The following is a 27,772-nucleotide window of genomic DNA, read 5'->3' as shown; positions in this document are numbered from 1 at the left end:
AAACTCATGGTAGCGAACAGAGTACGCATTTCAGTGGCTCTTCGCAAAAACAATAAAGCAGATTTAGCATGGATAATGTTTGAGTCCTTTAAAACATCCACTAAGAATCTTTGATGCGGTGTTTTATAAAAAGAACACAGTAATACAAAATGAAGGGTGTCCTGCGGAGACCTATTGTCGCAGCCGCATTCACCCTTCTGCTCAATTGTTTGAGTAAACCCAGACGGATAAGCTAAAGTATGGTGCAACAAATTGAGCCTAAAACGAGTTGACTGTACATTAAAAAGAGATACGGTTCCATGCCCACTTCATTGCAAACAAGCAAATGAGCAACTGCCGAGGGTTTAGTAGAGTCAAGCTCCCTCCTCCTACCATCATATTTTTCCAGTAGTTGCTTTTGTACAGAATGTCTGGAATATATGTCCACCATAAAGGGGTCCAGAAATAGCCTTTGCTCGTCAATATCCCCCAATGTGTCTTTGATGTATTTCAGCCAGGGGATTTGGAGCCATCTCTCTTTCAGCAGGCAATCCTGGATGATCTGTCTGGACAATTCCGCATTGGGGTTTGACCAAATTCTAAGCCAGGCCAATATGGGTCTCAGTCTGATCAGGTCGGCTGTGTATGGGGTACCCAACTCTTCGTGTGTTATCGCTGCTGGGATGCTCAACGGTAGCTTTAGCAGTTTTTTTAGGAATTTGTCTTCCTCTCTTTGTATTGGTTGTGCATCCCTGAAACCCAACACTTCAGCTCCGTAGATGGTCTTTGAGATGCTGACCGACCTATACAATGTCATCACCTGCTCTGGGGACCAACGTCCCATTTGACGGGCAAAGTGTAGTATAGCTCCATTAGCTGAGACTAGTCTCCTAGCCCTCTCCTCTATCAGAGGGGCGAACTTGAACTTTTCATCAAATAAAAGGCCCAAGTACGGAAATGATTTGACAGTGTCCAAGACATGATCCCCTAGTTTGAACACAAATTTCTTCTGTGGTTTCTTCCCCACTACCATGATGAAAGATTTTGTCATGTTAACGGAGAGGTCCAAATTCCTCATGAAGTCAGAGAAACCCTTAATTAAGAGCTGCAGGCCAACTGCCGTTCGTGCTAGGAGGACCACGTCATCAGCGTACAGAAGTACCGGCAGATGACGCGATCCCACCTTAGGACAGTCAGTTCCCAGTGCTATCAGGGCACTCTCCAGGCCATTTATGTAAAGGGAGAACAGGAACGGCGCCAGGATACACCCCTGCCTCACCCCACCAGAGCACGGGAAGGGATCGGTACTCACCCCCCCGCACTATAGCGGACCTTGGCAGTGGTGGTCCAGTGCAGCTCCCTCAGAATGTTAATAAGATCCGAGTCAATTCCCAGGTTAGACATGAGTGACCATAGTTTGGCTCTATTGACATTATCGAAAGCAGCTGCTAAGTCCATGAACCCCATGTATATGGTCCCATCAGTCGTCTTGGTGTACTTAGCCGTGAGGAGGTATAGGTTGAGGCATTGGTCACTAGTTGACCTGCCTGTTCTGAACCCGTACTGGGTATCCACCAGGAAGTTGTGGGTGTCAGTCCAATCTATTAAGCGGTTGAGGAGCGCCCTCCCGAGTACTTTGGCAGAAACATCAATCAGCGAAATAGGTCTGTAACACTGCGGGCTGTCCCTACAGCCTTTCTTATATATCGGGACAATCACCGCAGTGGACCATGATCTCGGCAGGCCCGATTTGATTGCTGCATTCAGTACTCTCGTTACCACTGGGGCCCATAACTCGGTGTTACTGAGGAATAAATCTGGGGGGGTACCATCCGGGCCTGGGGCTTTGTTTCGTGTCAGCCCTAGGATTGCTTTAAGGACTTCCTCCAAAGATAATTCAAGTTGTTCTGCCCTTGGCCCCCTCCATATTCCATCACCAATGTCTACCTCCTGTTGGTTATACAAGGATTTGAAGTGAGCAATCCATTGTTCTGATAGAATGTTAGAGCTGATGACTGGGGAGCTTGAGTCATGGAAGCATGGTCTATTTATGATTTTCCAGAACTGTGCGTAGTCCTTGTTTTCACCGGCCTCCCTTAGGTCAGCCCAGACTTCTTTTTGAAGGGCCCTCTTCCTTATCTTTACCTGGGTTTTGTAGTTCTGTCTGCAACCAATAATTTCAATCTTGTCCCTTGGGGTCTTTTTTAAACTCTGCTTTAAGTCTCTTAGCGCTCTGGAACAATTTGAGTCAAACCATCTTGGAGAGGATGACTGTTTTACGGGCTTCTTAGTTTTCAATAGTCCTTCCACAATTTTGGTTAAAGATTCGAAAGCCTCTACCACTCCTCTACCCTCTATTGTGGAATCTAAGCAGGTCTCTATATGGGCTTTCCCTTCGCCCACTAGTTTGACGTTTAACTCTTGAGGATTAATCAGTGACCACCTTATGCGTCTCCCTTGGTCTGTTGGTTGGATATCGGTTTCATGGATCACCCCTGGGTCTTTTCTAATTACATCTTTACATTTAATTTCTATTAAAATGGGGTTATGATCACTAAAGGGACTCCACTCTGTTCTAGTATTTAAGATCTGTTCTCTAGCACAGGCAGAGATCGTTATATAATCTATTATGGACCCACCGCCTTTTCCCTTGAATGTGGGTGTTGGGGATTCCCCTACATTAAGTGCAGCTAAATCCATGACGTGAGTGAGCGCAAAATTATCTAATGGCTTCATCAGAGTTGTACCCTCTTTATTATGTGTAAAATGGGGACCCTTTTCTAGTGGGCATGCTGACCAGTCGGCAGATAGAGGAACAAGCTTGGGGCATAGATGACAATTAAAATCCCCCATCAACAGGACAGTTGGTTCTGGCCCCTTCGTCCTTTGATCCAGTTCCTCATTTAATCTGCTCTCCAACTCTGCTAATATTGGAAAGTTCCCCTCCACCGGCCCAGAATTATAGAAATTTAGGAACAGTAGACTCTCCCCCTGGTGATGTAGTGTGACTACTTGTATGTTGTCTGACATCCAGTCAAGGTATGACCAGGTGCCATTCAGGTCTAAATCTACGTATATTGCTAGGCCTCCTTTTGCTCTTCCAGAATTTGTCCCTTGGGCAGGTCTAAAGAAACACTTATAGCCCTCCAATTGACAAGGGTCCGAATCCCGTGCCCATGTTTCTTGGAGCGCTATAACATGAAAGCGCCTTATGAATTCTAACCACTCCTTACTTTTTAATTTGGCTTCCAGCCCTGCAATATTCCAGGATAAGATGGTCAGACCCTCCCTATTCTCTTTACCTCTTACTATGTGAGTTTCATTTGTTCTAACCTCCCCCACTATTGATATATCTTTGATATTTACTTTGTTTTCCCCCTGTCTCAAATGTGGGTCTAGCCTCCCGGTTTGTGTGTTCTCCTCACTCCCACGTTCATCCCCTATTTCTGGGCCCAGGCGTGAGTCAATAAGTACTTAGATTCAAGAAGATCAGACTGCAAAAATTGCAGAATAGCTGAATGTTCAGGCAGCCAGCATGACTTGGTAAAAGTTGGTCGTATCAAAGCATATAGAGGTTTGATACGCTGGGCATAATCGGGAAAATAAGTACGCCCGAAATTCAAAAATCCCAGCAAGGATTGTAGTTTTTTCAGAATTGTAGGAGACCATAAACATGCGCATTTATCCAGGAAGTGAAGTGCAAGACCTCTACCTTCATTGTTGAGCTCATAGCCCAGGAACAACACCGTGAACTCCGCAATGTCTGACTTTGCAAAGTGAAATTTATAACCGAAATCCGCAAACATAACTATGATGCGGTCAATGCGACACTGATGCGGCCATAATTCGTCCTGCATGAGATAAATATCATCAATGTACGAGTACGCATCAGGATCAATGCCATCGAACAAAGAGAAGACAAGTGCGGCAAAGACACCTGGGCTTTTTTATAGCCCATGGCCAATCTTTTAAATTGTTTTTGTTTGCCGCCACAAGTGAACGCTGTCCATTGACTACTAACAGAGGACAGGTTATGACTAAAAAAGCCATTTGAAATGTCTAGTGTGATCTTAAATCTTTTTCGCATCAGACTGTTAACGAGAGCTGAACTGTGGGTGTTCTGTACCGCACATGTACAACAATGTGAATTTAAATGTCGATAATCCAAAACCAGGCAGTACGACCCATCAGGTTTGGTAACAGTGAAACGAGGATTATTCAAGGGTGACACACATGTCTCAATGACACCTTGATATTCTAATTGTTCAAGGATGTCCGCAACGGGGGCTTTAGCCAATCGCCGCATGGGATAGCGGGGTGGTGGCTGTGGCATAAACCGCAATGGAATCTCGGGTCTGGGAGAAAGTTTAGCCCACCCGACTTGAGTACGGTACAACGCAGGTGCAAGCACCAGAGCACACTCTTCTGCAAAGTTCTGCGGACTGCTCCGTGGGTACGGTGTGCGGAAAACTAGGGAGGGTGACCTCCTCCCCTCTTGGAGCGGCCAAAATGAAACGCGGGGGCCAGTCTGCCTCAGCTAACAGAATGTCATATGTAGAGGTCAGATGTTCCCAAAAAATCACTTTTATTACATGTTGGATGTCACCTTCTATTAAAATAACTATATCATATAGTCTGTCAGGGGGAGCCACTCTAGTGTCAGTAGTTTCCATTGTGATAAAAGTGTCAGTTGCTTTCGCCTTCAGATATGGACGCAGTGCTTGCTGCACTATTGTAACCTCCGCTGCGCTGTCGAGCAGCGTTAATGCCCATGTCAGGATCCGAAGCTCTGTTCTCACTATCCGTGGCATACCTTTCGGTTAACGCAGCAACTTTCTTTTTCGGAAAATGAGGGTGTTAACGTGGCAAGCCTTCCTGCTTGCCTTTACCATCAGACGGGCGGGGCTGCTCACGTGCTTGTGGGGCACCCCGACCCCTGCCGTGTTCTCCTCCACCGGCTTGCACGTCCGATGTTTCCTGTGAAAAACGAGAACGTTGCTCAGGAACCTGAAATCTATCAGGAGACCTAATTCTTGCGTGGTCGCGCAAATCATAAGTGTGCTCAGTAGATGTTGGTATCGGCGACGCCGGACGCGACCCCTGTTTCTATTGCTGCTTCCCCTGATTTGAATTCTTCCAATTCTGTTTTGGAAAATTTGGATGGTCGTCTTTAGTAGACTTTGCCGTCTGAGTCTGCGGTTGAGTTGCTGTTTTAGCAAAAGGCTTAACACCCAAAATATTGTGGCCAATGGTCTTATAAGCCTCCGCAATAATTATCGGTAATGCTCGGAGTTTGTCGACGTCTGGGACAAGGCGCGAAGCATTCGACACCTGACAGTTAACTGCATCTCCCTTTACATTACAAAAGATGAGATGAGCAACTACGTCAAACACTCCAACGTGCCTCATTCCCAACTCGACAGCCGCCTCCGGACTGTGCTCATCCGGAACATGCTTGATCACAGAGGGCAAGACAGTCATAGACGGTGTGCTGAATTACTTTGCATATCCTGCTGCAAATACTTTACCCCAATTCTCACAATCTGTTACCTCTGGCAATAAGTCTTTCTGCAAACTAATTGTGAGAATCCTGTGTTTTTCCACAGGAGTGGTATTAGGAAACACTGCTTCCAGTTGGTCAAATGTCTCAGCAAGCCAATAAGGCATATCGTACTTAGTTTGAGGGTGCTTGCCCATTACCGAATGAACCGAAATAACCATGACTGGACTAATCGACATCCCGCCGGTCCAACTTGTTCCGCTGCAAGAAACATATTGAACTAAAGCCCTATGTACCCCAACAAGAGGTATTGAGGTTCTGTGGTTTCGACTTCGCTCTGTATCTAGCCGCCATTTTGTGATAGCCGCCATTTTGTGTTGCCTTTACTCAGGCTGCACGGCGAACATAGTGTTTTTGCCTTTCCAGCTGCTATGCGTCTCCTCTGTTAAAAAGTAACCCTTTGTCCTTGTTTACAAAACCAATGTCAGGGTCTGGCCGAGTCCGTTAATCTATGTCTAGACTGATTGATCCTTGTCTTAGTTGACTGTATGGGTCCCACCATTCTTCGCTTACTTTATCTTATTTGACTGGCCTTCACCATTCTCTCCTTGTATTTTCCTATTACACAACTATCCTTTGAAGCACAGAAATACGTCCTGTCACCTGCAAATTGAATTACATGCACTAGCATTGATTAACTTGAGGGGAGGGGAGAACACGGGGTCTGAAAGAAGGGCGTATTCGAGATACTCGATAGCTTGTTTTCAAACTTTTACTATTTGTCAGTTTTGTATGTTTGGGAGTCGATATTGTAAATATGTGTCCTCAGTGGCTTCAGTGGTAGTGGTTCAGCCCAAGGATCGAGAGGAGCTTCGCAAGAAAATTCTGGAGGAATCGCGAACCACATCAAGCGACCCCTGTATTTTGAAGTGGACCGACGGTCTTTTGTAGCGCGGCTACTCCTTTCCGGCGGCTGCTGACGACTGCTGCCCTGACTGCCGCCCTGTCTTGGCGCTCTGGTGATGATTGGTATCGTGAGACGTTAGACGAACACCTGTTGGCGTACAAAATCATTTAGTTAAGTATTCGTGGGTAGCGCCCACTCTTTTGTCTTGTTTTTTGTTATTCGACAAATGCATTAGTCGAAGCCAAGGGGTAAGTACGTTTGTACTGTAATCATTGCTTTTAACCCCTTGAAGTTCGTTACGAAATGCCTGGGCTTAGTAAGTTTAGGAAATTCTGCTGTTTTGACTGTACTAGGGATTCCCGGCTAGAGGATTCTTGTCCAATTCCTCCAGTTGGAACTCCCACTTATGAGCTCTATTCGAACCATGGTCTTGGTCCTATTATTTTTAATGAAACATGGATTCGATATACAAAGAAAGATGGTGTTCTACAGTGGCCACAAAATGGTAGCTTTGAGCCTGATATATTAGATAACTTAGAAACAATTTTGTTTAAGAGAAAAGCCCGGCTGGCAATGTTTGACTCTTTCCGCCTATGGCGTAAGGAAGCCAAACAGAAAGAAATTAAACAGGCAAAAAGAGATAGGAAAAAGCAAGATATGACGATTTTACAGGCTGCCCAACAGTTTAAGACTAATGAGACTGATCAGATGATTGAGGTCTCGGAAAGACAGCATCGTATGGCAATAGATAGATGTTATCCTGTGTTGCCTACTTCCCCACATGTTAAAGATCCGGCGAAGATCCCTTAATGTCTCATCTGTTGAGATTACCTCCACCATATGTATTAGGTGCTAACGCACCCCTATTACAACCGATTGTTCAGCCACCTGTTGCTCTACCGGTTGCTCCGATTCTTCCACAATTTCCTCTTCCAGTCATTCCACCTCCACCTCCTTTGCCGCCGACTCTGGTACCTCAGTCTCCTTTACCGTCAGTTTCTCTTCTAACTACTAGCCCTTCTCCTGCCGTGCTTAATATATTGTCTCCTGTTTTATTGTCAGATTCTCCTACAGCTCGTAAACGGCTAGTCGATACTGTTTCTGGTCTTTTATCACCTTTCTTTGGGTCTCTTAATTTTACTCCTGTCTTGTCCCGAAGGCAATCTCGTAGTCAAATTCCAGACTCTGACGAGCGAGTTAGGTTAGACTCTCTTGCTAACAATTGGATCATGAGTGGTCCACAGTATAGTGTGCGCTATCTTGGATACTTTTCTTCAGTGGAGTGCGCCTACACAGAGATATGTTTTTAATATTATGTGTAATACGCTTCTTAAAGGATGGGGTGATATGGATTTGGATTTACCTCCTCAGGGGTTGTTTGACATACAGGATAAATTTGATGAAGGACTTATTGTGGGTCCCGATGTTGAGGATGCTGTCCAGACACTTGTTAATTTTAGGTCTTCCTTTTTCTCTCAAGTCTCTCTTGAACCTGATCCTGCGGTTCGGCGTAAAATGAAACACTATCCTATGCGAGAAGTTCCTCCAGTATGGAGAGATGCGGTTCCACAGGTAGGCGCTGTTCCGGCTGTCCCAGCTCATTTCCAGCGTATATGGGTACATGTCCCCTGGAAAAGATCAGAAGTTTTGGTGCTTAAACAGTCTTTACCGGACCCTCGTAAGAATCTTGCTGGGTATTATAAAGAGCTGTCCCAGACAGTTGATGCGTGCATTATGAATTTAGCAGATATTGATTTGCTGATGGGAAATGTAGTCCCTCAAGCATTATGGGCTCGGATTCGTAGGGAAGATCACGATCAAGCTTTAGGTAGTAATTGGGCTGCTATTACTGCCGCGGATGCAGCACAAGTAGGTGGTGCTAAACCTGATGCTTTGATTACAGAATTGCCTGGTAGAATCATCACTTTAATGAAAACGATGATGCCTGCCTTACGCGTTATTTGGGATAAGTTAGCTGCGTGTAAACAGAAGAAAGATGAGAGTATCTTCGATTTCTTTACCCGTTTTGAGGAGACGTTTATTGACCATAGTGGTCAAGATATGAGTACTGAAGGTGGACAACGATTATTTGTGGATAAATTTGTGTTTAATTTACTTCCAGAATTATCGCATAAATTGAAAGATTCTGAGAGTGCGTGGGCCGTTTCTTCGTCTGCTCAGATATTAGCCACTGCTCAGTACTACGAGAATAGGGATAAGGAAGAAAAGGATAGAGCGGAGAAAAAGACTAAAGAGTTGAAAACGAAGGTTCTTTTACAACAAGCTTATCCCCCTCGTTCTGCTCAGCGTCAATCGCAACCGCCTCCACAGTTTCAAAGATTGTTACAGAAACCTGCACCTTTTGTTCCGCGACCTTCGTTGGGTCCTAATCAATGTGCCTATTGTAAAGAGGAAGGTCACTTTAAGAGTAGTTGCCCGATTTTATTGCAGCCTAATGGTGGATTGCCAGGACCACAAGGCCGTGGTAGTTTCCAGTCAGCACCTAGGGGTAGAGGGCAAGGTGCGTTGTCTCAGGAACAGCGTTCCTTTACCCCTCAAAATACTATGAATTATTTTGATCAGCGAAATTCTCAGTCCGCACAATATTACAATGACGAATATTGTACTGAAAACGAAAATCTTGATTTCCATACTAGCTAGGACAGCCATGGACAAAGCAAGGGAGTGGTATTAGTTCCAGTTGATCAGAATGGGCCTTATGTTAATGTTGTTGCATTGGGTGTTTCAGAGCCATTTCTTTTGGATACTGGTGCAATGAGGAGTTCTATTATTCACTCCAAACTTCCTGGGGCACCTTTGTCTGGCTGAACAAATGTTTCTGTAGGATTCTCTGGCGCCCCAGTTCGCAACCCGGTTTCTTGCCCTTTGCATATTTCCATTGGTCCTTATGATTTGGAAGCCCCGCTCATTTTAATGACTGGTTGTGGTGAGAATTTGTTGGGTTTGGATTTATTGAAACATCTATATGCCACATTGTATTGTTTCCCCTCTGGTGTACAACTTACTTTGGGTGATAAATTGGTCTCTCCTATGTATTTGTCTAAGGATCAACTGCCACTTGAATTGCGTTCACTTCCTGCTACACTTTGGGCCACGGGTCCGAATGATGTTGGTTTGCTTAAAATTCGACCTTAAGTGATCACTGTCAAGCCTGATGTTAAATTGCCTCGCATTCCTCAGTATAAGATTTCTAATGATGGCGAAAGAGCTTTATTGGCTATTGTTCATGATTTAGTCCAGAAAGGGGTGGTTGAAAAAACGAGAGGAAATGTTTGCAATAGTCCTGTTTTGCCTGTTCTTAAACGTACTGATCCTTCTAAGCCTCCTGTATATCGTTTTGTGATTGATCTTCGCTAGGTTAACAAAATTGTTGTCCCTCAGTTTCCTGTTGTCCCAGATATTACTGCCTTGCTCACAATGATCCCTGCTTCAGCTGTTTGGTTTTCAGTTATTGATCTCAAAAATGCTTTCTTTAGCATTCCTATTGCTGAGGAGAGCAGAGATCTCTTTGGTTTCTCTCTTGGAGGCCGAAGTTTTCGATTTAAGCGTGCACCTCAAGGCTATTGTGAGAGCCTCTCCATTTATAGTCAGGCTTTGAAATATCAGCTTGACGCTTTCTCTTTGCCTCCTGGTGCTACTCTTATTCAGTATGTGGACGATCTGTTAGTGGCTGCCGATTCAGAGGATGTTTGTAAAAATGCGACTGTTTTGCTTTTGTATCATTCGTCTGATTTACATCATAAGGTGTCACCTTCTAAATTACAATATTGCCCCCAGAACGTATTCATGCAATTGCACGGATGTCTGTCCATCCACACAAAGAGAGGTGCGTGCCTTTTTGGGCATTACCTCTTATTGTAGACAGTGGATTCCGAATTTTTCCTTGTTGGCTAAACCTTTGTTGGCACTTACTCTGAAAGATACACCCCAACCTCTTCCTTGGACTGATGAATGTCAGAAGAGTTTTTCAGATTTACGTACTGCTTTGTGTTCTGCTCCTGTGTTGGGTACTCCAGATTATAGTAAGCCTTTCACACTCTATGTGCATGAAAGAGAAGGTTGTGCGTTGTCAGTCTTGACACAACAATTTGGAGACAAACAAAGGCCATGTGACTATTTTTCGGCTACATTGGATCCTGTAGCCAAGGCATTGCCTAGTTGTCTCAGAGCAATAGCAGCAGCAGCGATCTCTACTCGTCATTCTGCTGGATTGGTGTTGGATCACAATCTTGTTGTTATGGTACCACTTGCAGTAGATACTCTCTTGACAGAACGAAAGCGCAACGTCTCAAGAGTGCTCGCTTGTCTGGGTACGAGTTGACGCTTTTGGCTAGCCACATACATATCAAGCGATGTAATGTTTTAAATCCAGCAACATTGTTACCTATTCCAGAAGAGAAAGATATACAAGAACATCATGATTGTTTTCTTCGTACAGAGGAGGAAACAAAAGGCAGAATAGATTTGAAAGATACACCACTCGTGGACCCGGATGGAATCCTATGGGTGGATGGATCTTGTTTTAAGCTTCCTAATGGCAAGACGACTGCAGCTTATGCTGTTACTACTTTGTATACAGTAGTAGAAACTGCACGCATTACACAGAATTCAGCGCAAGCAGCTGAGTTGATTGTACTGACGAGAGCGAGTGTGTTGGCTAAGGGAAAGAGAGTGACTGTTTACACCGATAGCCAATACGCCTTTGGCGTGGCTCATAGTTTTGGTCGCTTGTGGAAGGAAAGAGGATTCTTTACTTCCCATGGGACTAAAATACAGCATGGTCAGTTGGTGACTGACCTTCTTGTCAGCACTTGCCTTGCCTATTCAAATAGCGATTGTAAAGTGCAGTGCACATAAAAGGATCACCGATGATGTGGGTCGTGGAAATGCTTTTGCAGACAAGTTAGCGAAAGAAACAGCGAAAGACGTTAAGAGTCGTATGTATGTTGCAGGTCCTGCAAGATGGGTCAGAGAAGTAGGTATGTGTGAGGACACAGTAGAAGTGTGAAAATTATTCAAGAAGAACCAACAGAGAAGAAATTGAGCAAGTGTAGAGAGAGTATGGGAATGTTGGAAGCGACAGGATGTTGGACGGAGTTGTCAGAACACCAACGCTGGTTGTTACCAGATGCCTATGTACTACCTGTAGTTACTATGGCGCATGGTCCAGCTCATATCAGTGCGAAAGGAATATGCAAGCTTCTGGCTCCAGTATGGCAGAATGAAGGTATCCCCAAATGTGCGGAAAACGTAGTAAAGCACTGCATTGTTTGTTTGATGCATAATCCAGGAAAGGGAACCCCAACTCCGGCAGATCATTTTGCTCCCCCTACGTATCCTTTTGAGGTATGACAAATTGATTATATTCATATGGAACGTTCCAACAACCTCAAGTATGTCCTGGTGGTGGTTTGTGCCTTTTCCAGATGGATAGAGGCCTACCCCCTAAAAGATAATACTGCTTTGTCCACTGCCAAAGTCCTCTTGAAGGAATTCTTCCCGAGGTTTGGTTTGCCGCGCATTGTCTGGAGTGACAATGGAAGTGAATTTGTTGGTCAAATTATGAAGAAGGTGTGTGCGGGTCTTGGTATTAGGCAGAAATTCCATGCGGCAAACCACCCTCAGTCAACGGGTTTGGTAGAGTGCTATAATGGCACTCTCAAGCTAAATTAGCAAAGATTCAGGCCAGCATGGGCCTCGCTTGGCCCGATGCCCTACCTTTGGCACTCCTCTCTACAAGAACAACTGTACATTCTCCTTTAGGACTTAGCCCTTATGAGGTCGTTTTTGGGCATCCAGCCAATATCTGGGGAGTCCCTCGACCTAAGAAGTATTCTGATATTCCATACCCATTGTTGATTGATTACTTGCATGACCTCACCACTAAATTACGTGTTATTCATCAACAGGTCCAAAACGCTTTGCCGGAGGCTTCCTCAGATCCAGGTCATTCCATCCAACCTCGTGATTACGTATGCTTAAGAAACTTTCAGAGGAAAAAGAACTTGGAACCTTGCTGGGGGCCGCCGCAACAAGTGCTCTTGGTGACGCGTACAGCAGTGAAGGTCGTCGGGAAGAAAAACTGGGTTCACGGTGTGCACTGTAAGAGGGTTCCCTTGCCTTTACCTTACGACCAGTGGGTCCGAGAAGGCATAGCCGACAGTGAGAGTGAAAAAGTACCCCGATTTGTACCTTTCAGTAGTGCACACCTGGACTGGACAAGTTCTGAGAAAGAAGATGACGACATGTTGCAAGAGGCTGTATCCTCACAGAAACGATTGAACACAACGAATCCAGAAACTTTGTTTCGAGATCAAACGATACCTGGCAAGACACAGTACAACCTAAGACCTAGGTTGGCTAAAGACAATTGAACTTTTTGTGTTTTCCTTTTTCTTTTTGATTACTCTTGCTGAAAGACATTTCCTTTTTCCACTATCCATCAAGTTGCAGGGTCACGGTATGAGTCTTAGGCTGTGACCTGAGTAGTGACCTAGGTCAGCAGGACTTGCAGTGTCAAAGGATGGCTAATAACCACAACTAAGTGATCCAGGAAGATTACCGTGAGCAACGCCTTAGAGAATGGATAATAAAGTGGAAGGGAAGGATAAGAAAGTTTCAATGCAGCTTAAGTACAAGAAATTATTGTTTAATAGATGTGGCGTAGCCTTGTTCATTCTAGTATGTTTATGTGTTTTATTAGCTGGTGTGGGTTGGATTATCCACATTATGCAGCAAGCACCTGTTCCTACTTCTGTTTCTTTGCCTTCTTCTACTACTACCTCTCCGCATAAGTTCTATACACTCCCAGATCATGAGCAAACTAGGAGAACAGAATACTTCAACAATTCATTCATCCATTTGTTACATCAGCATCAACTGGTAGTTAACACTACTGACTGTTGGGTTTGTGGGCTCATGCCCCATAATGCTGAGAAAGGGAAGCCATATTTAGTCCTTCCATTCTCCTATGAAGGTTCCGCTTGGGCGTATTTGGCTATGTTTTCTAATGCATACCAGAATCAACTTCGATATCCTCCTGATGGTCCGTATAATGGTGGAGCAGATTTTAGTCATAGTCCTTTGATAAAGGGAATAGTGACTATGGCTAAAATTGCCGACATTGGTAAGATCCCTGTTGATGAGAAGTGAGCATATGATGGTTGGAATGTGACTCGTTACGTTACTAGCCTCACAGATAAGGCTAGACAAAGAAGATCTTTGCCAATTTGGACCGTACCCCATAAAGGTAACTTATGTCTACAAATAAATGGTCGGAATAATAAGAATAAACAGGAAAAGAGTGTTTGTTCCCATACATACATCTATTCACCCTTGATTTCTTCACCGCTGGTACCATCTCAAGGTACATATTTTGTTTGTCATGATAGAGCCTACACATGGCTTCCCACCTATTTTTCAGGAACATGTTACGTGGCCTTTCTCCTTCCCCCGACATATACTGCTCCTTCAGGTCATCACAGAAAAAGATATGGCAGAGGGGTTATTGATTCTGGAGACACAGCTGGACAAGAGGGAGGAGACTTAATCAAAGGGTTTCTTCCCTTCTGGGGCCCAATGGTCAATAGCAGAAACATTAGACCGCTAGTAGGTGTTGTTGAGGCTACGATAAATGTAACTTCCAGAGCCTTGAGTAATTTGACGGCCGAACTTCAGGCGGATCGCCTTATGACTTTGCAAAACTGAATGGTTTTAGACATTGTCCTTGCAGATAGAGGAGGAGTCTGTAAATTGATTGGGTCTAGTTGCTGCATTTACATTCCTGATAACGCCCCTACAGTATACCAAGCCATTTCTAAGTTACACTTGATTGCCGAGTCTATTCATCAGGACACAGGAGATTGGTCTGTGATGGGATGGTTTTGGGGACTACTGTCCACTTGGGGATGGAAAGTATTAACGTTCCTTGGAATGATTTTGGCCATCATTTTCTTTTGCTGTCTTTGTTTGCAGTGTGGCCCAGCCATCTGTGGTCTTTGTGCCACCTTGTGTGTCTCAAAGCCTGTGTCACAGCAGACGGAGAACATCAAAATGATGTTGCAGCAACAGCTCAATGACCTCATGACCATTGACATCGACTCAGACTAACTTGAGTCCTTTGTGTTTTGCCTGAGTAATGGCAAAAGGAGGGTCTGAGGTTCTGTGGTTTTCGACTTCGCTCTGTATCTAGCCGCCATTTTGTGTTGCCTTTACTCAGGCTGCACGGCGAACATAGTGTTTTTGCCTTTCCAGCTGCTATGCATCTCCTCTGTTAAAAAGTAACCCACTGTCCTTGCTTACGCAACCGATGTCAGGGTCTGGCCGAGTCCGTTAATCTATGTCTAGACTGATTGATCCTTGTCTTAGTTGACTGTTTGGGTCCTACCATTCTTCGCTTACTGTATCTTATTTGACTGGCCTTCACCATTCTCTCCTTGTATTCTCCTATTACAGAACTATCCTTTGAAGCACACAAATACGTCCTGTCACCTGCAAATTGAATTACATGCACTAGCATTGATTAACTTGAGGGGAGGGGAAAACACGGGGTCTGAAAGAAGGGCGTATTCGAGATACTCGATAGCTTGTTTTCAAACTTTTCCTATTTGTCCGTTTTGTATGTTTTGGGAGTCGATATTGTAAATATGTGTCCTATATAAGAGTGTGCGCCACGGAATTAAGTGGCAGTCTCCTGAGAACTTACCATTGGTGTACTTCTAGGACCACTGCGCTTAGCTGCAGCTAATAAACCTGATTTTCTACGCCTAACAGTGTCTTGTGTCTGTTTGACGAGGCAGGTGAACCTGGAGATTTTAGGCGTGCCCTGCGCCGCTCGGCCCATACGGCCCAGTTCTCCAATATAAAGTTGACCCAAGTCGTCAATCGGGGCATTGAGATAATGTGGATACAGTGTGAACCCGTTTAAGACTGGCCAAGTGGCTCCAGGAATTGACAAGGGACCTAACCAAACCGGAGTTACGGTGTGTGGGAGGGTGCCATTAAACCAAACACGATGCTGCCATGCCGAATTTGGAATCTCTTGTGTCCTATATAGAGTATAGTTCACAGGAATCGCAGTGTGAGTGTACGTGTGAAACGTATCCTCATCCGCATTTATTACAGGAAACGTGACCCAAGAGTAGAAAAGCTACGGGGAACGCCAAATCAGCACTCAACACAAAGATAACAGACATACCATCGTCTGGTACTTCAAACTGCGTCAGATGATGCCGGAGCGCTGCCCAACTATGCTGAGCTATGTCAATATCACCCATGAGGACATAGAGAAGAAAAACAATTTATATAAATTGCAGTACAAAAAAGCGTAGTAATTCAAAACGTAAACCTTTTTATAAATCTCATGCTTGAATTAAAATATAACACATTCGTATAGGTAGGTTAATCCGTCACGCCTGTTAACCGGAAAAGGTATTGAGGGTATTGTGGACAGATACAAGCACTAATCAAGACTTTGGGTGTCATGTTGCAGGAATTCTGCTCATGCCCAGAACTATTCAGAAAAGGGGGTGGTGATGAACAGAGTGTCTGAATTAAGCAGACCACTCTTACCCAGTCCAAAGATCAGGGCTTGATCCATCACCGTTATTTATCTCACTGCACCATCCCAGCTCAGAACCTGGCTATATGCAAATCAGTCTGTCCCTGGCCCAGTGCATCATGGGAACAGGGCAGACTAAACTACCAAGCCAATTCTTCACCAGAAAGGAGACAAGCTACCGGGGACCGGTTTCTGGCATTTCAGCCGTCTTCGGCCCGGCTTGCTTGAATCCTGATGGTGCAGTGAGAAAGGGACTCATGTCTGAGTATACCCTGCCACACCTATAGTGGCCAAAAACGATTCAGAAAAGGGGGTTGTGATGAACAGAGTGTCTGAATTAAGCAGACCACTCTTACCCAGTCCAAAGATCAGGGCTTGATCCATCACCGTTATTTATCTCACTGCACCATCCCAGCTCAGAACCTGGCTATATGCAAATCAGTCTGTCCCTGGCCCAGTGCATCATGGGAACAGGGCAGACTAAACTACCAAGCCAATTCTTCACCAGAAAGGAGACAAGCTACCGGGGACCGGTTTCTGGCATTTCAGCCGTCTTCGGCCCGGCTTGCTTGAATCCTGATGGTGCAGTGAGAAAGGGACTCATGTCTGAGTATACCCTGCCACACCTATAGTGGCCAAAAACGATTCAGAAAAGGGGGTGGTGATGAACAGAGTGTCTGAATTAAGCAGACCACTCTTACCCAGTCCAAAGATCAGGGCTTGATCCATCACCGTTATTTATCTCACTGCACCATCCCAGCTCAGAACCTGGCTATATGCAATTGCATGTAGCCAGGTTCTGAGCTGGGATGGTGCAGTGAGCTAAAAAACGGTGATGGATCAAGCCCTGATCTGTTGACTGGGTATGAGTGTTCTGTTTAATTCAGATACTCTGTCCATCACCACCCCCTTTTCTGAATCATGCCCAGAACTATGCGCAGGAAACCAGGACCTCAGTGTATTGTGGTGTACCAAAAATCCACCTCAGTGCCCAGTACCCCTATCCGTCTAGCAACAGTGTCTCATTCATTCTCCGTACTACAGCGAAGCTACCAATGAACAAGCGACTTTGGGACCTCTCAGGAAAAGTGGGAATCAAGAACACTCTTTTGTTTTTATTCTCATAAATGTCCACAACGTGAGCAATCAGAGACACAGTATAGTTTAAAATGTTTATTTCAACTACGTGCTCTAAGAGGCAGTATCTTTGCTAACATAAGTAAAAAGATGCATAAAATCAATACAATCAGTATTGTTACAATTCCATAAAATACAAAGGGAGAAATCATATTATAATGATAGTGGAACCAGGTCTATAGCGCCTTGTGTACCACCCTCCCCTTGCTAGGAGCTAAGTATTATAATAATAGAAGATCTCTAGGTTAAAACCAGGAACCCCATACCTCCAAAGTCAGGTGAAGCGAATCACATCCCAGATCAGCACAGCTCTTTGTCGATTGAAAGTTTTTTTCCAAGTGCTAGTCTCATGCATGCAGTGCAATATTAAAAGCACCTGAGTTTCAGAAATTAGCAGCTGTGTTCGTGTTGTGTCTAGAGCGTGGGTCGATCAACCTGCATCAACAGCATACATTGTTATTTTAACATTGAACACTTTGTGCAGACTTGAGGTCGCAGTCCGAGTCTAGAGATGTGAAAAACAGACCGTTCTCATGTGAAGGAAAAGCAAGCAGTTTGTTTTTATAAAAACAGAGACGTCGTGTAATGTGCAAAAGCAGCAAAAATTGCGTTTGATCAACTAACTCACATATGCTAATATAGCAATGTGTGCAGGCAGAATCATATTCATCCCTACACTTTTACGGGTAGCATGAACAGGAACACTAGGATGTTTTTCTTTGTAACTCTTCATCGTCAAATAAAAACCACCAGTGTTTCTTTTCTTTTATTCCACATTGTGCTAGTCTACCAGTGGATTTCCTGTTATATCACGTTGTTTTTTCTATGTGTACCGAAGTGAACAATCACTGGGAACAGACACTTTTATTATTCTACAAATATTTGGTTTTCTTCTTTTCTTCTAGTCGTGTCTTCATTCATCTGGTATTTGAATACCCCACATAATTATATATTTGTTCCTGTAATTCCTTCATCTCACAATAACGGCACTGTTCTGCTCTTGTCTATGTCCTCAGTTGAGTCAATATTATTGTTAATGTTCTTAAGTTCTTTCTGAATTCACTGCATATCTGAGTTAAACAAAGGTGTGTGTTCGCTGAATCTATGTAGGATCAGAAATTGACAAAAGCTTGTCACACTTTTAGTGCAATTGTAAGGTTTACCCCAGGTGTGTTTGCAATTGACAAAATCACTTCTGACATTCATTGCAATGCTCATTTTTACTCTGTGTATGTTAGGGTGCCTGCATAGCCTCTTTTGCCAGCGTACAGATAACTCTTGCCATACCTGACTGGGAGCCCCTGTTGAGCCGCCGGCACTGCTGCCTTCACCGCTGCTCCATCGCTGCCTGCCACCTCCCCCCGCCACAGCCTCTCTCTACCTGTGCTGCCGCAGTGTGGGGGAGTGTGCGACTACAACTCCCAGCGGCCTCCGCGACCGGAAGTCGCGTTAAGGCGGAGCGCGCCAGGAGGCGCTTAAAAACGATCTTCATCTCCCGCGTCGCGGGAGCACGCGGGGCCGCGCCGGGCAACGGGCGGGCCCTCTGTGGCCCTCAGAGGCCTGAAGAGACTGGTCTGGGCCAGTCCCCCTAGTTGTGGGACCCCACTGAGTAAAGTGTCCAAATTTCCTATAGTTTGGTGTAACATTACCATCGTACTCTAATGTCTACCACCGTGCTCAGTCCGGGCACTGTTGTGCCTGATAAAGCAGGGGGCCTGATGAACGGAACTCTGGATAACTATTTCACCAAAGCTGTTTCTGAAGGTTCAAAAGAATTATCTTTAGCAGAACGGCGGGCTGACCGCCGTCGTTCTATTGAACGTATTAAGAACAGGACTCTTTCTGAGCCTTTTCCTGTTGTTACCTTGGACAACGAGCTCTGCGCCGATAACACGGATGCTATTTCACCTGTGGCCAGTGTGCCCCTATTGCTTAGGGAATGCTTAGCACCCTCTATCGGCCTAACTCAAGCTGAAGCTGATATTATTCCTCTTGATTCCTCTAGTACACCTAATGTATCAAAGGTTATGATTTCACCTACACCCAGGCCAGGGAAGGTAGTAAGAGGAAAAATTATGAGGTCTATGCCATATAAAACCCATGGTCCCCCGCCAACTAAAAAGAGACGTAAGAGGGTGGATCCAACTAAGCCAAAGCTGAGCCATTCTGAGTTCGGGAAGAAGTCTAACCCTATTAGCACCGGAGCCGCGGGATCTATAGTCGTTAAGGAAAATGCAGGAACAGCGTTAGACCCTCCAACACTCCTACCATCATCTTCTCACCCAGCTAATGAGTTTAATACGGAATATGATTTAATGGTTGAAGGGTCTCAACTAGCCCCTACTAGTAATCTGCTGGATAGTATAGAACATATTGTGAGAAGCTATACATTAGCTATAGTTTAAAAACTAAAAGGAATGGAGCTAAGACTAGGGAAAATAGAGGCAGATCTGGCAATACATGGAAATCCTACTAGGACTTCAGAAAATAAAGGGCCAATAACAGCATTAATCCCTTCTCAAGCCTCTACATCGGCACATACCTCCCTATCAGACGCAGTTGTAGCAGTACCTTCTACCATCACCTCACACAATAACTTGAAATCAGTTATATCGGCTGCTACCAATCATTTGTCTACAAGTATAACATCTGTACCCAAACATCCCCTCAACCCTAATACAAACCAGTCAAAAATATCAACGACAAGACCGATCACAACTTCGAATCGCATTCCTGATATTCCAGCTAATAACTTAGCTAGGGAAATGGGTAATTCATTAAATGGGTTACCAAGATTAGAGGAGGAAGAAGCGAGATATACAAGAGGGGCCCAAGGCAGGAGACCACCCACTGAACTCCCGCCGGAAGCCGTACCTTACGTGGTGGTTCTCACCGGGGTACCAGAGTTGTCTGGAAATAAGCGGGAAGGCTTCTTTCAACTAAAAAATAAAATAATGCACTGGTTGACCTCATACAGACCAATAGCCAGTAATATCAACGGCGACATAGTCCATGTTCGACGTTTGCCGTGGCTAGGTGGAAGACCAAAAGACATAGGGGGAGATGTGGTTGTAGTAAATTTTAGGGATAAAAATGCAGTACAATACATACTAAATTGGCCACATGGTAATGCGAACACTTGTATCACGCCGCGCCCATTAACCTACTTTTATCCAAGATCCATAGTATTTCCACCTCATTCGGTACCCAGTAACGTTTTCTTTGATAACCATTTCTCTAACATGGATTTTGCTAGGAACCCTGTTTATATGTATCAATCAGCACCAGCCCCTGTTACATCCGGGTGGAACACCGTACCCCCCAGACACAACACATGTGAATATAGAAGAATGGCGCCTCTTATGCCATTTACGCCGCTGGAGTTATTGAATAGGTTTGATGTATTCCGTGGTCTGGATGAATGTGATTGAAGATTATTGAACAGGGAGGAAGACAGTGGTGGTGCAAATATGTTTAGTTCAGACGGAGCTAAGGAGGTAGAAGGGAACAGATCCCCAAGGGTAGAAAATACTAGTACTACAACCCGCACTGGGGCTAATAGTAGCCTGCCCTTATCTACACTATCAAGCAACTGCGGGTCAAATGAGGGGCCTTCTTTGATTACACTAGTCTCATGGAACGTAGCGGGAGTGCGTGCAAAAATATGTGACCCGACTGGAATATTTATATGAATACCTTTGATATCTGTGTGTTGCAGGAAACTTGGGCTACGGATCAGGTTCACAGAGTTGGATATAAAACATACCAAATAGAGGCTGTGCCTTCATTAAGAGGATGAGCCTCAGGAGGTTTATTAATATGGATCAGTGTATCTATTAACATTGGCATAAAAATGTTAAATACTGATTCACTAGACATACTTGGTCTGGAAATAACCACAGAGGATAAAAGGGTGATTAATCTTATAGACGTGTATAACAGGCATCATCCATCTTATAAGGAGTCGCCATGCATTGAAAAACTGGAGATTTTTATGGACACTTTAGAACCAGATGCAAGCATAATCTTATGTGGGGATATGAACTGCAATTTTGAACCGATTATGGGCATGGTTAAATTGTATGAAGATGAGGATGTTGCTAATGGGATACCTGTACTGACTAATAATGGAACAGTTGCTGGAACCACGCTAGCCCTTCAGATCACAAGGTTGCTTACAAGCCAAGGTTTGAGGGCATGTAATGGGCGCATGCCTTCTGATAGCCCGAAAGCACCTACTTTCAAGAGGCGAGATCGCGAAAGTAAATTAGATTACGTTATTGTTTCTTTTGACCTATGGCCATACACAAATGATTTAAAGGTCAAGGAGAGATTTGATATTACCATTATCCACTTGAAACTAGCTTTCTGCAAAGTTTATTAAAGGGGTCGGGAGACATTGAGGGAGGTCCCAGCCAAGTACAGCCACCAACAATAGATAATATCATTCTCAGTAATAATCGAAGGGCTGTCAAATGGGCATATATATTGGAAAGAGAGGACTTATTGGCTAACATTTACTGTGCCTTTGTAAATACATTTGAATCATATTGTCCATTTAGATGTGAATCTGGAGAATTTGTTAAATTACATAAAACCCTTTTTAATGAATTGTTAGACCTTCTTACAAAAAGACCAAAAAAAGGGACCGGCACAGTGAATGCAAAACCAGTAGGTAAACCATGGTACAATAAGGAATGTTGTGTTGCCAAATCCATTTTTATGGATGCACTTAAAAGAAAAGTTCCTATAGAAATTAAAGATAAAAGGAAATCATATAACAAGATAATGGTAAAAGCAAAATCTTCTTGGGATGAGGAACTATGGTCCAACATGCTATCAGCAGCCAAAACAAAGGACCAGAGGCAATTCTGGGAATTAGTGGCTAAGGGAAACAAACGTGTGAAAGGCTCCAGAGAGGTTTTCCTAGATGAGGCCACGTGGGTAAAACATTTTACAACGTTGTACGCAGCCCAAACCACCGAGGAAACTCCTCAGGAAGAACACATTTCTATCCAGCCAGAGAAAGCATACCCACTGGTAGTCTTTGACCTGCAGGAAACTGAGCTAGCAATTGCTTCAGTTAAACAAGGGAAGGCGCCTGGACTTGATAAAATTCCAGGCAATCTTTATAAGCATAATATTGATGTTTGGGCGCCCTACTTAAATCACTTATTTAATGTTATTGCGGCTGGTGACCAAATCCCGGACACATGGGATGGTGCAGAAATTATTACAATTTTTAAAAAGGGGGATAGAGGCGATCCAGCTAACTATCGCCCAATTAGTCTTTTAGATATAACTCAAAAAATATACGCCAGGCACATATTAAATCGTATAAACACTTGGTTGGATGAAGAATCAGTTTTATCAAAATACCAGGCAGGGTTTAGGGAAAAAACAGGGACCATAGATCAGGTATTAAGGTTATGCTGCTTGTATTGGAAATACGTCATCATTCGGAAGGGCCACTTATACGTGACCTTTGTAGACCTACGAGCAGCATTCGACCTTATTCCTCGTGACCTGCTTTGGAAATCTCTGGAAAGGCAGGGACTTCCTGGAGAACTATTAAAGCTGGTGATGGGCCTGCACCAGGAGAACTATGCTAAGGTTAGGTTGCGGCCCAAACGGGGAATTAACTGACCCAATCCCCATAAAAAGGGGAGTACGCCAGGGATGCGTTCTGGCTCCCACACTTTTCTCCCTTTTTGTTAATGATATTGCAGCTTATATGGAGAATTGTGAAAATGACTCGCCCCGATTGGGGGGGGAACGAGTACCGTCCCTCCTCTTCGCGGACGATACGATCCTCATTTCACAAACTCCTCGGGGCCTTCAGATCCTATTAGATGGGTTCCAGCAATATTGCACTTTAAAAGGGTTAGAAATTAACATAAAAAAACAAAATATATGGCACTAAACCCGCACAAAAGTTTTAAACGAAATCTAATCTTAAACGGTCACAAACTTGACTATGAACAGAGTTTCACATATTTAGGGGTATTACTAGATTCGTCACTGGGATGGAGACCTCAGCTAGAGAAATCAAAAATAGTGTTTAAACAAAACTGTCTTCCAATACTAAAAAGACACAATAAATGTGTGAATAAGGCAGTTACCCCAGCAATAGAGATTTTTAGGTATAAGGTCCAGACAGCTGTTTTGTATGGGGCAGAATTATGGGGACCAGTATGCAGGAAGACCTTTGAAACACAGGAGAACAAGTTCATTAGGGGTTTATTAAAAGTACCAAATAATACTTCATTGATACCACTATTTTTAGACTTAAACATTAAGCATACTGACCACCATGAAATGTTGAGACCATTATTATTATGGGTTAGATTATGGACAACCCCCGAACTGTTTGAATACAAAAATGGGTTGAAAGAAGTATTGGACCTAGATAGTGGCAGCAAAATCTATTGGTTTAAGCACGTAAGAGCTTGATTAACCAAATTAGGACTAACCCATTTATGGAGTGAGCCGGAGTCTTTAAGTATGGCCTCTAAGAAAATTGTTAAATTGTCCTTCTGGTCCTACGTGAGCCATGATTCTGCGTACATAAGAGTGCACAGCCCCTTAACTGAAACATTTTTATTGGTTAAAAATGTGGCCCATTTTGAAACGTTTCTCGATGAGATTCAGCCACCATTGGCCAAAACCCTGTACCTGAAATACAGATATGGAACATTGAGAACAAAGGCCACTGAGAAAAGCTGGAGGAGGACAAACGGTGATTATTGCACTTTATGTACAAACAACATAAGGGAAGATGTTTTACATATATTGTTCTTTTGCCCTACCTATGGGAAAGCAAGGAAAAAATGGATAGTGCCACTATGTCGTAACATTGGTTCTATTTCCCATAAGGAAGCTGGCAGAATCCTAAATATGGATACCAGCCAAGTAATTGTGTTTGGAATTAGTAGATTTCTTTTGGCTGTAAATTTCATTAGATTGAAAATGTCTCTTCCTTTTTAAATTGCAAACCCTGCGGATCAGTTCAAACCATGCCTTGGCTGTTATAAACTTAAATTTAATGACTTTTAGCTTTGTAAATAATGTATTTTAATCTTTTATACATATTTATTTCATATTTTGTGATAATTCTAACCATAACAATGTGACCCAAAACGATGATGTGTAGTATTGATTATTGATTTTTGGCATTGTACAAAGTACTTTTTTATTGTATATCTTTTATGATGCAAAAGCAACGAAATAAAGATTGAATTGATTGATCTAGTTGATGTATTCGTAGGTTTAATAACTGACAGAAGATATTCACACATTCACTGCACCTGAAAGGATTTTTCTCTGTGCATTAACTGATGAATCCTTAATGCAAAAGATTTCCTAAAGATACTTCTACATTCACTACAGTTGTATGGTATTTACAGAGTGTATGTAAGCTGATGTCTATATAGGCTTGATAATTGACTACATTTATTCACACATTCATTGCACTTGAAGGCTTTTCTTCTGCGTGTGTTCGCTGATGCCTGTTTAGGATTGATAATGGACTTCAGCTTTTCAAACATTCATGGCATTTAAAAGATTTTTTTCCCCTTTGTGAGCTCGCTGATGATTTCGTAATGCTGAAGAGTAAGTAAAACTACTGCCACATTCATTGCAATGGTAAGGTTTTTCCCCAGTGTGTATTCGCTGATGTCTCCGGAGGTCTGAAAAGTGACTAAAGCTCTTTACACATTCACTGCACTGGTATGGTTTTTCCCATGTGTGTATTTTCTGATGTGTGTTGAGCTGTGAAATTTGACTGAAGCTCTTTACACATTCCTTGCAATGGTAAGGTTTTTCCCCAGTGTGTATTTGCTGATGTCTCCCGAGGTCTGATAATTGACTAAAGCTCTTGACACATTCACTGCACTTGAATGGTTTCTCCCCTGTGTGTATTTTCTGATGTGTGTGTAGGTGTGAAATCTGTTTGAAGCTCTTCACACATTCACTGCAATGGTATGGTTTTTCCCCTGTGTGTATTTTCTGATGTGTGTGTAGGTGTGAAATCTGTTTGAAGCTCTTCACACATTCACTGCAATGGTATGGTTTTTCCCCTGTGTGTATTTTCTGATGTGTGTGTAGGTGTGAAATCTGTTTGAAGCTCTTCACACATTCACTGCAATGGTATGGTTTTTCCCCTGTGTGTATTTTCTGATGTGTGTGTAGGTGTGACATCTGTTTGAAGCTCTTCACACATTCACTGCAATGGTATGGTTTTTTTCCTGTGTGTATTCGCTGATGTGTGCGGAGGTTTGAAATGTTACTGAAGCTCTTTACACATTCATTGCAATGGTATGGTTTTTCCCCTGTGTGTATTCGCTGATGTGTTTTTAGGTGTGATAACAGACTGAAGCTCTGCACACATTCCTTGCAACGGTATGGTTTTTCTCCTGTGTGTATTCTCTGATGTGTGTGGAGGTTTGCAGTTTGACTGAAGCTCTTTACACATTCATTGCAATGGTATGGTTTTTCCCCAGTGTGTATTCGCTGATGTGTTTGGAGATGTGAGAACTGACTGAAGCTCTTCACACATTCAGTGCAATGGTATGGTTTTTCCCCTGTTTGTATTCGCTGATGCTCTTTGATGGTTTCTAATTGGCTAAAGTTCTTGATATATTCAGTGCAATTGAACAATTTTTCTCCTGACCGTGTTTCCTGAAGGGTCAGCATAGTTAATAAACCACTTGCGTTATTTTGGACGCTTGATTTCCGATTTAACAATAAAATACAAGACTCACTAAATACCTGCCACATTCATAATATAAGTAAGGCTTCCTTGTGGGTGATTGCATCTTTAGATTGGATAACGGCTTCGCATGCTTGCGGGTAAAGCTTAATCTTCCTTCCAGTAGGTGAAAATTGGGACAATACTCTGTACTTTAGAGAGCAGAACTCCCCTTTCCTTTAGCCTTCAGTTGTTAGGCTCCACTTCGTTGTGCTTTTCCCTGGTGCCTGTGGTTTGGCTAGGAAGAGTTTGCAATACACCTAGAGCACTGAATGGTGGTCTGTTGCCAGTTTAAATAGCGAAGCACTGCTCTAGCAATATCATGATAATGAAGCGACTTGTAATGTGTACAGCTACTCCAAAGAGTGTCCTGGGGCCAAGCACAGGTCAGAAAAGAAAGTAAATCAGTTTGTTTCAAACATGGACAAAAAGCCAAGTTTTTAACCTTTTTAAAACATTTTCATGTTGCTAACAGTTCAAAACTGAAGAGGGAGTTTGTTCCAAGCTATGGATCCCAAATAGACACAAGACCTTCCGCCAACTCTCATACCGGCCTCATGATCAAAGCTGGTGTTAGACGCTTGTTTATACAGCAGGTTGTTTGTCAGTTTTGTTGTCTTGGTTTTGTTGAGGTCATCTCTTCGTCTTGGGGTGTCGAGGTGCAGATCTCAGACTCGGACACTCACTGAATTGCCTTTGACTGCTTCTTCCTGGATCTGTCCTCTGCCTCTGATTGCACTGATGTTTTTGGAGCTCCTTATTTTTGATAATTTTTGCAGGTTTGATGTGTTATCTTCATTATTCATAATCAATCCGTGCATTTAAGGCTTATTTTCTGTTGGATGTAAAGAAACTCAATATTACTAAATGCAAATGTAATAGAACGTGAATACACAATATTTAACCAGCTGTAGAAGACATCTCTTCTCTACCATATTTGAAATTTAGTAAGGAACATTTTACCATACATGGATATTTCATTAAAACTGTGGTTGAACATGTCACATTGTATTTACTTCTGAAAAGGTAGTGATTTACCATTATTCACTGAGTAACTTACTAAAGAAAGGGCAGCCACTGAGCACTCATGCTACAGGTAGAGTTTTAGGTAGATATACATGGACAAGATTTCAATTAAACAGAACAGATTGTGGAAAAAGAGAGGAATCAGGAAGCGCTGCCGTTAATTCAGTTTCAGGAAGTATCTACCAAAGGTAGCTCTTCAGGAAGTGTATAACAAAGGTAACTCTTCAGGAAGTGTGCAACAAAGGTAACTCTTCAGGAAGTATTTAACCAAGGTAACTCTTCAGAAAGTGTATAACAAAGGTAACTCTTCAGGAAGTGTATAACAAAGGTAACTCTTCAGGAAGTATACATGACAAAGGTTGCTCTTTAGCAAGTATATATGACAAAGGTAACTCCAGACACCTTTTTCCACAATGCTTTCCTGTTCACACTGGATCAGTTCAAATGCCAACTCCCGCCTTTACCTTGCAGCTTATTAAGAGTCTTTCTATGAGTGCGACGGCCCTCATGATCGCCGTACTCACGGTTGCGGTCAAACTGCCACCATCCAGGCGGACTGACCGCCGTATTATGAGTGTGGTGGTGGGACCGCCCCCCCGCCAGGATCAAGGATCCCGCTGTGGAGGCGGTCTGCAAACACCCTGAATATGTTGGCAGTGCCGATGCCGTCATCGCCGAGCATATTACAGTCTGCATATCCACCGCCCTTTTCATGGTGGGGACCCTACCATGAAAAGGATAAAGGACATGCAGGTAAGGGGGCCCTCACAGGGCCCCGGCCAATTCTGCTCCTGGGGTTGCATTCGGGGGCCACGTGTTGTGCCACCCCATGGAATTGAACATGCTGCAGGCACTCTTAAGGTGGTGGTATGCTGTTTAGGCTCTCTAATGAGC

At 43.5% G+C, this 27,772-nt stretch overlaps 1 protein-coding gene across 1 annotated transcript; it reads right to left on the bottom strand.

Moving 5' to 3' along the window:
• Positions 1 to 24,642: 24,642 nt before the first annotated feature.
• On the bottom strand, positions 24,643 to 26,261 carry LOC147737480 (uncharacterized). Its single transcript, XM_086924216.1, has one exon. The coding sequence runs from the start codon at positions 25,879 to 25,881 to the stop codon at positions 24,643 to 24,645; it is 1,239 nt and encodes a 412-aa protein (XP_086780342.1). The 5' UTR covers positions 25,882 to 26,261.
• Between the last annotated feature and the right edge of the window lie 1,511 nt (positions 26,262 to 27,772).

The sequence above is a fragment of the Lissotriton vulgaris genome, chromosome 1_1 (genome assembly GCF_964263255.1).
Source record: "Lissotriton vulgaris chromosome 1_1, aLisVul1.2, whole genome shotgun sequence".
NCBI classification, from domain to species: Eukaryota; Metazoa; Chordata; class Amphibia; order Caudata; family Salamandridae; genus Lissotriton; species Lissotriton vulgaris.
The sequence above is the reverse complement of the archived record's forward strand: the minus strand, read 5'-3'. Positions and strand labels throughout refer to the sequence as shown.

Coding starts and splice junctions, on each gene's coding strand:
- LOC147737480 (XM_086924216.1), bottom strand. CDS start 25,881: ATGTGGCAGGTATTTAGTGAGTCTTGTATTTTATTGTTAAATCGGAAA.